Raw genomic sequence first — 11,309 nt, 5'->3', positions numbered from 1 at the left:
GGTCTGGGACACGAGGAAGTGGAATCTGAAGAAAGCCAGATGACTGGCCTTGTTGAGCACAGTAGGGGAATCATGCCAAGGGGAGTATATAGGGCCAAAATTCACAAGTAAATATGTCCATGGGAATTAACAACACAATATCTGAAACAACCTAGGCAGCCATCAGTTGGGGAAGGGCTGAACAATGCTACATAATATCATGAACCAGTTAAAAAGATGTTCTTATATAATAATATATGAAGAAACAGAAGCATCAAAACAATACTTCAAAAAAAGTAAAGGATGGAGGGATTGCATCAATGTGAAACCCTGATTGTATTAAAAGTATGAGATTTCTCTGTATTTTTTCATTTTTTTTCTTTAATATTCGGTCTCCATAGACTGTCAAAAATTGCCAATGCCGACTATATTGCAAGTCTTCGGGGTGGGGTACTGGGAAAAGTTTCCAATTAGCAATAACCATACCTTGGCTAAACCTCATTGGCTATGATATTGCCACTGCAAAAATCATATTTCTTTTTTTCAAGAATATTCTTTTTTTTTTTTTTTTTTTTTTTTTTTTTAGAGACAGGGTTTCCCTCTGTCGCCCAGGCTGGAGTGCAGTGGTGCGATCTTGGCTCACTGCAACTTCTGCCTTCTGGGTTCCAACGATTCTCCTGCCTCAGCCTCCCAAGTAGCTGGGACTTACAGGCGCCAACCACCACGCCCAGCTAATTTTTTGTATTTTAGTAGAGAGGAGGTTTCACCATGTTGCCCAGGGTGGTCTCAAACCCCTGAGCTCAGGCAATCCACCTGCCTCGGCCTCCCAAAGTGCTGGGATTACAGGCATGCACCACCATGCCCGGTCCTTTTTTTTTTTTTTTTTTTTGAGACAGAGTCTCACTCTATTACCCAGGCTGGAGTGCAGTGGTGCGATCTTGGCTCACTGCAACCTCTGCCTCCCGGGTTCAAGTGATTCTCCTGCCTCAGCCTCCCGAGTAGCTGGGACTACAGGTGTGCACCACAATGCCTGGCTAATTTTTTGTATTTTTAGTAGAGATGGGGTTTCACCATGCTGGCAAGGCTGATCTCGAACTCCTAACTTCGTGATCTGCCTGCCTGGCCTCCCAAAGTGCTGGGATTACAGGCGTGAGCCACCACGCCCAGCCTATTTATTATTTCTTAATGTAAAGTTTAATTAAAAATCCTTCCAGCCGCGCGCAGTGGCTCACGCCTGTAATCCCAACACTTTGGGAGGCTGAGGCAGGCGGATCACCTGAGGTCGGGAGTTCGAGACCAGACTGATCAACATGGAGAAACGCCATCTCTACTAAAAATACAAAATTAGCTGGGCGTGGTGGCACATGCCTGTAATCCCAGCTACTTGGGAGGCTAAGGCAGGAGAATCCCTTGAACCTGGGAGGCGGAGGTTGTGGTGAGCCGCGAGATCGCGCTAATTGCACTCCAGCCTGGGCCAAAAGAGCCAAACTCTGTCTCAAAAAAAAAAAAAAAAAAAAAAATGCCTTCCAGTATGCATATAATTTGGGGCCTTTTTAAAAAAAAAAAAAGAAAGAAAAAAAACCTTTGTCGTAGGTAGGACCTCTTTTTTTTTTTTTTTTCTTAACCCAAAGTATTAATACCTTTTACATCAAAAAGCTATTTTGTATTTTGTAAAAATAAAAGCAGAGGCCGGGCGTGGTGTCTCAAGCCTGTAATCCCAGCACTTTGGTAGGCCGACGCGGGTGGATCACCTGAGGTCAGGAGTTCGAGACCAGCCTGACCAATATGGTGAAACCCCGTCTCTACTAAAAATACAAAAATTAGTTGGGCGTGGTGGCGCATGCCTGCAATCCCAGCTACTCCGGAGGCTGAGGCAGGATAACCGTTTGAACTCGGGAGGCGAAGGTTGCAATGAGCCGAGAACCCGAGTCTGTCTCAGAAAACAAAACTAAACAAAACACAAAAGACAAAACTCGGAGCTGGCGGGGGCGGGGGCAGGGGGTGGGGAGAAAGAAAGCGAAATCTGTTCCTTGGCTTCCCGGAGCCAGGGTTTCACCACTTTCGAGGTCTCCAGGTCCGCCGCCGCCTGTAGCCCCCGGCACCGCCCCTTTGGAAGCCTGGGAAGACTGTGTGTTGCGAACGGGGGCGGATACTCTCGGTCGCCGCGGAGGTCCACATCTTGTTCGCAGGGAAGGTTTACTCCCCCATCGTGGGTGACCGAGGGGCTGAGGGCTCGGCCGGTTTCGCTCTGCTGGGGGCAAGACACGCTCTCTCTCCCCACCCTTCCCGGTTCCCTCAGACAGTCTCGGCCTTGAGGAACACCCTTCGCCTCCGGTCCCGCACCCGACCTTCCTCCGCTCCCCACGCCCTCCCCGGAGGACCCCGCTGTCACTCGCGATGCTCCGAAGACCCGGGAACTGGGCGAGGAAGGCGGTGGCCGCCTTTTTCCAGCTGGGGTGAGTCATTTCCTGCGACAGGCTCCCTCCCCCGGAAGTAGGGCCCGATGTAAACACCCAAGCCGGGCTCCAAGGCCCGGGAGGTCAGAAAACCGGGCCGCGGGCGGCACCGACAGCTGGGGCCCGGGTCAGGGACACGCGGAGGTCAGGCCGGTGAAGGCGGCAGGAAGCTGGAGCACGATCCCAGGGTTGGTTGGGGTCTGGGGGAGGCTGGGAGTCTTTCGAGTAGGGGTCTAAGGCAGAGGTCTTGAGTGGGTGCTGGCGTTGGAAGGAGCATGCTGGTCTTGGGAGAGGGGCGAGGCATCCCGGACACAGTTTGGGGTGTTGCGGGCGTTTGGAATGGAGGTGCAAAAAAGGGGTCTTGAAAGTTGGAGCTGTCCAGAGAATAACTCTAAGGCAGAGCTGTCCAAAGAAAGAGCATGAGGTATTCCAGTGGAGGGTGTAACTGAAAGAAAGGAAGATTTGGGCTCTTGGAGGATGGGGAGGGAGTGTGTCTGGCCAGAGGTCTTGGGGAGTTGAGGGTTTGAAGGGAACTTGGGGACTCTATGGCAGTAATCTTAGTAGGGGACTGCGCAGGCATCTTAGGGGTTGAGGTTCTCCTAGGTAGGAGTTTTGGGTGGTTTGTTTTGGGCAAGCGTCTTAGAGGGTAAGGGTGCCCTGAGGCAGGGTCTTGGATAGGGGTCTAGAAGGGAATCTTAGGAGGATGGGTGGGGTTCCTGGGGTTGGGTCCAGGCCAGGTTATGTTGTAGTCAAGGACAGCAGAACACAAGGAAGGAGATGTCCCGGGGTGGAAAATTTAAAGTGCTAGGGGGAATCCTAGGGTAGAGTCCCCAGGGCATAAGCCAATCTAGGGAAGTGTCCAGGCTGGCCCTGATGGGTAGTTACCAAGGCATGAGAAGGGGCATCCCAAGGTAAGCATCCTGAAGGGGTTTGGGGAAGCTGGTGAGGGGGAAAGGTGTGAGAGGACTCTGGGGTGGTAGAATAGGTTGGGGCAGAGTCAGAAGGGTGGGAGCAGAGGAGTTCCTGGGGATGGCAGACCAAGCATAGCAGTCTCAGGGCCAAGTCAGGGAGGTACAAGTGGATCTCCTAGCCCACTTTTGTCTATTTATTGACAGAGTCCCGTGCTAGGTCGGGTGTGAAGATGAGAAATGGGTTGGGAGTGGTTCCAGGCCATGTCTGGCATTGGGATCAAGATTGTTTGGGGGTGGGGAAGATATCACGGGGGCACCCCCTATCACATTACTTCCTGACAAGTCAGTGAGGGCCAGCATGTAAAAAGGAGGTGTGGGGTTCACGTCAGTGTGGGCCTGGAGCTTGCCAAACCTGAAAGAGGGAGGGTTCCTGGCCACGCTGTTTGGGATCTTGGGAGCTTAGAGCAGAGACCCTGAGACTCTCTCTGTTTTTATATTTTTTTTTTTTTCCCCCGAGACGGAGTCTTGCTCTGTCACCCAGGCTGGAATGCAATAACTCGATTTCAGTTCACTGCAACCTCTGCCTCCTGGGTTCAAGTGATTCTCCTGCCTCAGCCTCCTGAGTAGCTGGGACTATAGGTGTGCCCTACACCTGGCTAATTTTGTATTTTTACTAGAGACGGGATTTCACCATGTTGGCCAGGCTGATCTCAAACTCCTGACCTCAGGTGATCCACCCACCTCGGCCTCCCAAAGTGCTGGGATTACAGGCATGAGCCACCACACCCAGCCTGTTTTTACCTTTTTTGCAGTCGCTCCAGAGTCAGTAGTTAGCAGAGTGGGAGGAGGAGGAAATCAGGTGAGGCAGAACTTGGAGGGGAGACTCCAGGACTCTTCTTATCTTTATCCCATTTGTATCCAGGGGAACAATCCTGGACCATGACTCAACAGCCACTTCGAGGAGTGACCAGCCTGCGTTTCAACCAAGACCAAAGTGAGAGAGGCTTGGGCCTGTACCCTTGTGGGAGGGAGCAAGGGAAAGAGGGGTCAGAAGTGGGCCATGGGCCCCCAGCTTCCTACCTGGGCATTCTTTAAGGCAGTCTGGATTCTTTCCATCCCCCAGGCTGCTTTTGTTGCGCCATGGAGACAGGTGTGCGCATCTACAACGTGGAGCCCTTGATGGAGAAGGGGCATCTGGGTGAGCTGTTGGCAGGGGAGGGGCAATGGGCAGAAGACCTGGGCTGGGCATTGGTTCCTACCTCCACTGACACCCTGGTCCCTGTCCAGACCACGAGCAAGTGGGCAGCATGGGCTTGGTGGAGATGCTGCACCGCTCCAACCTTCTGGCCTTGGTGGGCGGTGGTAGTAGCCCTAAGTTCTCAGAGATCTCAGGTAAGTGCCCTCATCCTGCCCTTTGGCCTAGATTTCTCGGATTCCTGGCCTCCCACAGGCACCCCAAGGTACTGGCAGATGAAGATGTCAGAGTACTTCAGAGTCACACAGTGAGGAGGCCTACAGCTTGGAAGTCATGGATCTTATAGCTTGAGAAGCTTGGTGCTTTGTTTTCATTTTTAAAATGCTGATTGAGTGCCTCCTGTGTGCCATGCCCTAGAGCACTTACTGTGAGCCTGGGACTGCCCTAAGCACTTTACGTATATTAACTCATTTAATCCTCACAGTAACTCTATGGGGTAGAGTTATCCCCATTTTTACCGATGAGGAAACTGAGGCCCAGTGCAGTTAAGTGACTCATCCAAGGTCACACAAGCAATAGGTTTTAAAATCTTGGAGCCGTCTTCCCAATACCCACTTGGCTTGAGCCTCAAGTGCCATCTTGCTTTAAGGATTTTTCTTGCTGATCCCATCTGGACAGGGCAGGAGTCACCCTAGGTGAGTCACAGAGCCCTAGGATTCCTCACGGAAATCTCCAGGGTGCATGGACTAGGACCCTGGAGGCAGAAATAGTTACCCAGGGGAAGTTACAGGCCTGAGTGTGAGTCCCTGTTTGGTTGCTGATGGGCTTTGAGGTCCTTGGCCAGCACTCAACCACTTTGAACCTCAGTTTCCTCATCTGTAGATGAGTGTAACAGTCTAGAACACTCCTCTCAGGGATCATGTCCACAAGTGCTCATACTGTGCGAGGATCTCACTGGGTGTTTATTGAAAGGCTAAGTAAGTAGGTTGAGGTCCCTGGGAAGCAGGGGTGGATCCTGTGTCACCAGGGCTGCCCCTTACCCTAAACCTTGGCCCCGACAACCCACCCACCTGCCCAGCAGTGCTGATCTGGGACGATGCCCGGGAGGGCAAGGACTCCAAGGAGAAGCTGGTGCTGGAGTTCACCTTCACCAAGCCAGTGCTTTCTGTGCGCATGCGCCATGACAAGTGAGCCTGAGGAGGACGGGGGTGGGAGGTAGGAGGTCCCCACAGCAAGTGAGAGGGATAGTCCTCCCTGGGCATCCTGCCGCCCCCTCACGGCCATCCTGTGTTGTGTGATACCCACAGGATCGTGATCGTGCTGAAGAACCGCATCTATGTGTACTCCTTCCCTGACAATCCCCGAAAGCTGTTTGAGTTTGATACCCGGGACAACCCCAAGGGTGAGAGGGCTCAGATACACAGGTGTAAGGACATGAAACAGTGGATGGGACAGAGCGGCAGAGATGAGGAAAGAAAGGAAGGGGCACACACACACAGAGAAATGGGGAAAGAGGCAGGGAGATGCTCACACTCACAGCCTCTCCATCTTTCCAGCCCTCAGCCAGTTCTCCCCACCTGCGGCCCTGCCTCACCCCTGGGTGCCCCAGTGGCAGAGCAGAAACACCTCATGAGGACATGGGTGGGTGTGTCAGGGATCCCTGAGCCTCCTGGGGCTGTTATAGCAGCTTACTAGATTCCACAGCTGCAGAGCAAGGAATGGAATCTGCCTAGCTGGCAGGGCGTGCAGCTGAGGTGAGCTCCCTCAGGGTTCTTTGGGTTAAGCTTATCATGGAGGGTTGAAGTCTGGTCCTCATCCAGCTCTGTCCATTCTGAGATGCTGCCTCCTCTTCAGCTGCCCACCCACCCTCATATTCACACCCTAGGGCTCTGTGACCTCTGCCCCAGCCTGGAGAAGCAACTGTTAGTGTTCCCGGGACACAAGTGTGGGAGTCTGCAACTTGTGGTGAGCCGTCCAGTGGACAAGGGTGGGAAGGTTGGTGGACTGGCTTTCCTTGTGGACTCTTGGCCCCTTCCCTCCATACCATCCCAACCTCAGACTCCTCCCTCCTACCCCAGGACCTGGCGAGCACAAAGCCTGGCACCTCGTCTGCTCCATTCACCATCAATGCACATCAGAGTGACATAGCCTGTGTGTCTCTAAACCAGCCAGGCACTGTAGTGGCCTCAGCCTCCCAGAAGGGTACCCTTATTCGCCTCTTTGACACACAATCCAAGGAGAAACTGGTGGAGCTGCGCCGAGGCACTGACCCTGCCACCCTCTACTGGTGAGCACAGGGTATGCATGGTGGGCTGGTGACCCCATACCACATGACATGTGGGCATCACTGCTGATCTGTCTTCCAGCATTAACTTCAGTCACGACTCCTCCTTCCTCTGCGCTTCCAGTGATAAGGGCACCGTCCATATCTTTGCTCTCAAGGATACCCGCCTCAACCGCCGCTCCGCGTGAGTACCCCCTCCCCACCCTACCGTGTCCCTCCCTGTCCCCCTGCCCGTTTACCATACCTGGGCTTAGCCAGTGCTGCCTGCAGGCTGGCTCGCGTGGGCAAGGTGGGGCCTATGATTGGGCAGTACGTGGACTCTCAGTGGAGCCTGGCGAGCTTCACTGTGCCTGCTGAGTCAGCTTGCATCTGCGCCTTCGGTCGCAATACTTCCAAGAACGTCAACTCTGTCATTGGTGAGTGGGAACAGCCCCTTGGTTGGGGGTACTGCATGGGGCAGAGGCCTGCAGGTTGGACCTGAAAGAATTTTAGGGCCACGTGAGGCTCAGCTTCATCTTCAGTAAGGGGGACAGCACTGGGCAAAGGCCTGGAGGCAGACCCTAGGTCCTGAGATGCCTGAGAGGATTGGAACCTGTGTCTGTGGCAGCCTCTGACCTTTTACCACTCCCCCTCCCCCAGCCATCTGCGTAGATGGGACCTTCCACAAATATGTCTTCACTCCTGATGGAAACTGCAACAGAGAGGCTTTCGACGTGTACCTTGACATCTGTGATGATGATGACTTTTAAGGACCCTGGGGGCTGTGCTAGGGACCTGCAGTGGCAGATTGCAGAGCTGAGCCTTGGCAGTGGGGCGTGCTTGGAAGCCACCAGTCAGCAAGCATTAATGGGGCCGGTGCCCACTTTCCACTCAGCAGAGCTATGTCTAAATAAAGAGCTCACTTCCCCCCAGCACTTCTTGATGACTGTGTGCCCCAAGGGCTAGGCCAGAGACCCAGGAAGGCAGCGACCCCTTGGGATCCCTAACTTGGAGGAAATTGCCAGGGACCCAGAGGGAGTGCCCTAATCCAACCTGGGGATTTTTTAAAAGCTTCCTAGGAAGAGATGATTTCCAATGTGATGAATACGAATAAAAGGCCCTTAATGGCATTTACGGCTTGACCTCAGGAGCGGGGCATGGAGTTTCCTGGAGAAATGTGACCCTTTTGGACGCTGACAGGACGGAGGTGGAATCCAACTCGGATCCTTGTGACAGTCCCTCCTTTCTTATCTGTCTGGCTACTTTGTGCTTGAGCCGCTGGCACCGCCCGGAGCAGCCCCTGCGGCGCCCTGCGCGGGGGTGGATAGCAGTTTTAACGGTTGGGAGCTTCTAGCTCCGTGACCAAGGCTTGATTTCCCGGCAGCCTTTGCTGCTTTTCTGAGCGGCGTGTTAGTTGCTTTTCCGGTCACGTGCATCGCCGCCCCTGCGCAATCCACCTAGGAGATTAGGAAAATAGCTGCCCAGCCCAGACTCCATTTCCCGGTGTGCCCCGCGGTGGCGAGGGGCGTAACGGTTGTTGTAGTCCGGCCCCCTCCTGGCTGGTCCAGCCACATTAACCGGCAGGATGTCGGAGGTACGGCTGCCACCGCTACGCGCCCTGGACGACTTTGTTCTGGGGTCGGCGCGTCTGGCGGCTCCGGATCCATGCGACCCGCAGCGATGGTGCCACCGCGTCATCAACAACCTCCTCTACTACCAAACCAACTACCTTCTCTGCTTCGGCATCGGCCTCGCTCTTGCCGGGTGAGGGAGGGAGGCGCCGGTTGGCCGGGGACGTCTGCAGAGCGTGGGGGGGTAGACCCACAGGTCTTTGAGGACCAGGACAGGGAACCCGAGTGGGGATGCAAGGCCGGGAAGGGCGAAGTCAGTAGAGATGGACGGCCTGAGGGGCTTGGAAGGGAGACCTTGAAGGAGGTGGAGCCTGGTTATGAGGAGGGCCTCAGGGAGATGGAGCCTGGCTGATGAGGAGGGCCTGCGGGGGATGGGGGTCTAGAGGGAAGATCTGGGGAAGATGGAGACAAGTGTGGGACTGAAGGGGAAAGTGGGCTGGAAGGTAAACCGGAAAAAAAGGAGGGCCCGAAAGGGGGACTGAGAGTACTCGAGGGGCGTGGTGGGGGGGTAATGTGAATGATGGGGCCAGATTGAGGCCGACCCTGGAGTACTTAGGGCAGAGACCGGGAAATAGATGGTAAAGTTGGAGGGTTTGGAAGATGTATTTATTGGGGATCCGGTCTTGGAGGGGAGCCTGGCTATGATTGGAAGGCGCCAGGGGCAGGTACCTGTTGGGGAACTTGGGCCCAGGAGGACGATCCATGGTTGGAAAGCGTGAGACCAGAGAGGGATGGAGAATCTGGAGGAGGGACTTGAGCAGTGCTAGAAGTTCAGAGTGGGGCTGACAACCTGGAAGAGGTTCTAGCAATGATGGAGGGAGGAATCTATAGGGAAATGGGAGCCTGGAGAGGGCATTGGGAGGGGAGGAAGCCTGGAGGGGGCTCCTATAAGGACCCTAGGCCTGGGGAGAGGGTAATGTGTGGAGACAGAAGGCCTGGAAGAGGGATTTGCAGGGGCTGGGGTTAAAGGGGGAGCTTGCGGGCAGGCTGATGAGGGGCCCTGTGGGGGTAGAGTCGGAAGGAAAGTCCAGAGAAGTGTTGGGAGCTCGGGGGTGTGGGGAGTCTTCTCTAGCTGGATGGGAGGGCCTGAAGCGGGGACTTGAGGAAGACAGGGCAGTGGAATTGACAGGGAGGAAAGGAGGGGTCTCCGGGGGTGAGTCGGGACCCCTAGCAGATGGGCCTGCTGGAGACAGGGCTGGTGGGAGGATGTGCCGAGCTGGAGTGTCCGGAGACGGGAGACCCTGGCTCTTGGGGCCCAGGGTGGGTGGTGGTCCCGGAGGCCGTCTCTCCGCCCGGCCGGCTAGCTTAGTTCCCTTGTACCCGCAGGTACGTGCGTCCGCTGCACACGCTTCTGAGCGCGCTGGTAGTGGCGGTGGCCCTCGGCGTACTGGTGTGGGCAGCTGAGACCCGCGCAGCTGTGCGCCGCTGCCGCCGCAGCCACCCTGCTGCCTGCCTGGCCGCAGTGCTTGCCGTCGGCCTCCTGGTTCTCTGGGTCGTGGGCGGCGCTTGCACCTTCCTGCTCAGCATCGCCGGGCCGGTGCTTCGTGAGTCTCCACTACCCCGAGATAGCCAGGAAAGCGGCCAGAACATGCTTAAGGCACCAGGCCAGCCCTGCCCCGGTCCCCGGGTTGAGAGGGGGCTGGGAAACCCGAGGGCCTGACCACGCCCCCGCTAAAAGCGCCTTCCCGGACTTCGTTCCCCCTTCTGGGAACACCCCTTTTATTATCGCCTTTCCCATCTCACTCCTGGTGTTAAGTGCCTTCCACTGGCCACGTCCCCGTTACCGGGCGCCTTCCCCGGCCATGCCCACGTTGCCAAGCCAATTACTCGGCCACGCTTTCAGTATCTGAGGCGTCCTGGCCGCTCACCACTCGATTGGCCTGCCTGCGCGCCAATTCCCTTCGGTGGGCCCCGGTTGGCTGCAGGCTGAGGTCTGTTCCACTGACCACCCCTCTCGGTGCCGCCCACAGTGATCCTGGTGCACGCCTCGTTGCGCCTGCGCAACCTTAAGAACAAGATTGACAACAAGATCGAGAGCATTGGTCTCAAGCGGACGCCAATGGGCCTGCTACTGGAGGCGCTGGGACAAGAGCAGGAGGCTGGATCCTAGGCCCCTGGGATCTGTACTCAGGACCTGGAGAATACCACCCCACCCCCAGCCCATAATTGGGACCCAGAGCCCTTTCCCAGCACTTAAAACAGGAGCCTAGAGCCCCCTGCCCAAACAAAACAGGACATCTATGACCACCCTACCCCCACGCCAGCCCCAAACTAAGATATCCCTCACACCCAGCCTCCATAACCTAGGGACAAGAGTCTTCCCCAGCCCTGAACCTAGAACCAAGAGCCACCTACATCCAGCCCCAGCACCGGGGCTTCAGGCCAGAGCATCCATGGCCAATTTCAAATTGTGAACCCAGAGACACTCCCATCCATCCTTCTCCATGCTCAGTCCCAAACTGGGGCCTGAGGCAAAGCACTCTCAAATCTTGAATCCTGGACCAAAGCTTTTCCAGACCCCACCCTACCTTCCAACCCAGGTCAAGACATTGCCAAATCTTGAACTCAAAACCCAAGTGTTCCATGCCCCTGTGTGGATGGAGTTGGGTATCCTGACTGTTGGACCCCTGGTCCCAGGTGATCCCGACCCTCACCAGTCCCACTTGCCTCCCTCCAGCTCTGCTTAGGGATTTTGCCCCTCACCCCAATGTTCCACATCATCGACGACCAAGGGGTGAGGTGGGGACAGGCCTCAGCAGGGAATGGGGCATATATGTTAGTGTTGCTGCAACAATAAAGCCTGTTGCATCTCTCATGCCAATTTGAGCCTCCTGGGTAAAGTTCTTATACATTTCAAAGGACAGAAGTGGCCTT

General features: G+C 55.4%; 2 protein-coding genes and 1 non-coding gene across 9 annotated transcripts; 2 read left to right on the top strand and 1 right to left on the bottom strand.

The window, feature by feature from the left end:
* Window positions 1-370: 370 nt before the first annotated feature.
* Window positions 371-510, bottom strand: LOC115898955. Its single transcript, XR_004058592.1, has one exon. It is a non-coding gene; the product is annotated as a U4 spliceosomal RNA (small nuclear RNA).
* A 1,539-nt stretch (window positions 511-2,049) lies between these two features.
* WDR45 (WD repeat domain 45) lies at window positions 2,050-7,934 on the top strand. Of its 7 annotated transcripts, none has more exons than XM_030933758.1 (11): window positions 2,050-2,435; window positions 4,269-4,340; window positions 4,470-4,544; window positions 4,634-4,738; window positions 5,620-5,728; window positions 5,849-5,943; window positions 6,427-6,506; window positions 6,620-6,828; window positions 6,908-7,009; window positions 7,096-7,241; window positions 7,465-7,934. In XM_030933758.1, the coding sequence occupies exons 2-11, from the start codon at window positions 4,286-4,288 to the stop codon at window positions 7,572-7,574; spliced, it is 1,086 nt and encodes a 361-aa protein (XP_030789618.1). In that variant the 5' UTR covers window positions 2,050-2,435; window positions 4,269-4,285; the 3' UTR covers window positions 7,575-7,934. The 7 variants fall into 7 exon arrangements, with proteins under 7 accessions (XP_030789618.1, XP_030789619.1, XP_010360899.1 ...); XM_030933759.1 differs by having other exon boundaries at window positions 2,052-2,435; window positions 5,623-5,728; XM_010362597.1 differs by lacking the exon at window positions 2,050-2,435 and adding an exon at window positions 2,459-2,623 and having other exon boundaries at window positions 5,623-5,728.
* A 309-nt stretch (window positions 7,935-8,243) lies between these two features.
* Window positions 8,244-11,256, top strand: PRAF2 (PRA1 domain family member 2). Its single transcript, XM_010362595.2, has 3 exons — window positions 8,244-8,568; window positions 9,762-9,979; window positions 10,406-11,256. The coding sequence occupies exons 1-3, from the start codon at window positions 8,390-8,392 to the stop codon at window positions 10,543-10,545; spliced, it is 537 nt and encodes a 178-aa protein (XP_010360897.1). The 5' UTR covers window positions 8,244-8,389; the 3' UTR covers window positions 10,546-11,256.
* Window positions 11,257-11,309: the final 53 nt, after the last annotated feature.

This window comes from Rhinopithecus roxellana, chromosome 7, assembly GCF_007565055.1.
Source record: "Rhinopithecus roxellana isolate Shanxi Qingling chromosome 7, ASM756505v1, whole genome shotgun sequence".
Lineage (NCBI taxonomy): Eukaryota > Metazoa > Chordata > Mammalia > Primates > Cercopithecidae > Rhinopithecus > Rhinopithecus roxellana.
This window is presented reverse-complemented; position numbering and strand designations above follow the sequence as displayed.

Excerpts from the sequence above, each read along its gene's own strand:
- PRAF2 (XM_010362595.2), top strand. The coding sequence starts at position 8,390 with ATGTCGGAGGTACGGCTGCCACCGCTACGCGCCCTGGACGACTTTGTT. Across the intron at positions 8,569-9,761 it reads ATCGGCCTCGCTCTTGCCGG|GTACGTGCGTCCGCTGCACA; the intron begins GTGAGGGAGGGA and ends TTGTACCCGCAG. Across the intron at positions 9,980-10,405 it reads CATCGCCGGGCCGGTGCTTC|TGATCCTGGTGCACGCCTCG; the intron begins GTGAGTCTCCAC and ends TGCCGCCCACAG.
- WDR45 (XM_030933758.1), top strand. The coding sequence starts at position 4,286 with ATGACTCAACAGCCACTTCGAGGAGTGACCAGCCTGCGTTTCAACCAA. Across the intron at positions 6,507-6,619 it reads GTGGGAGTCTGCAACTTGTG|GACCTGGCGAGCACAAAGCC; the intron begins GTGAGCCGTCCA and ends CTCCTACCCCAG. Across the intron at positions 7,010-7,095 it reads CGCCTCAACCGCCGCTCCGC|GCTGGCTCGCGTGGGCAAGG; the intron begins GTGAGTACCCCC and ends TGCTGCCTGCAG.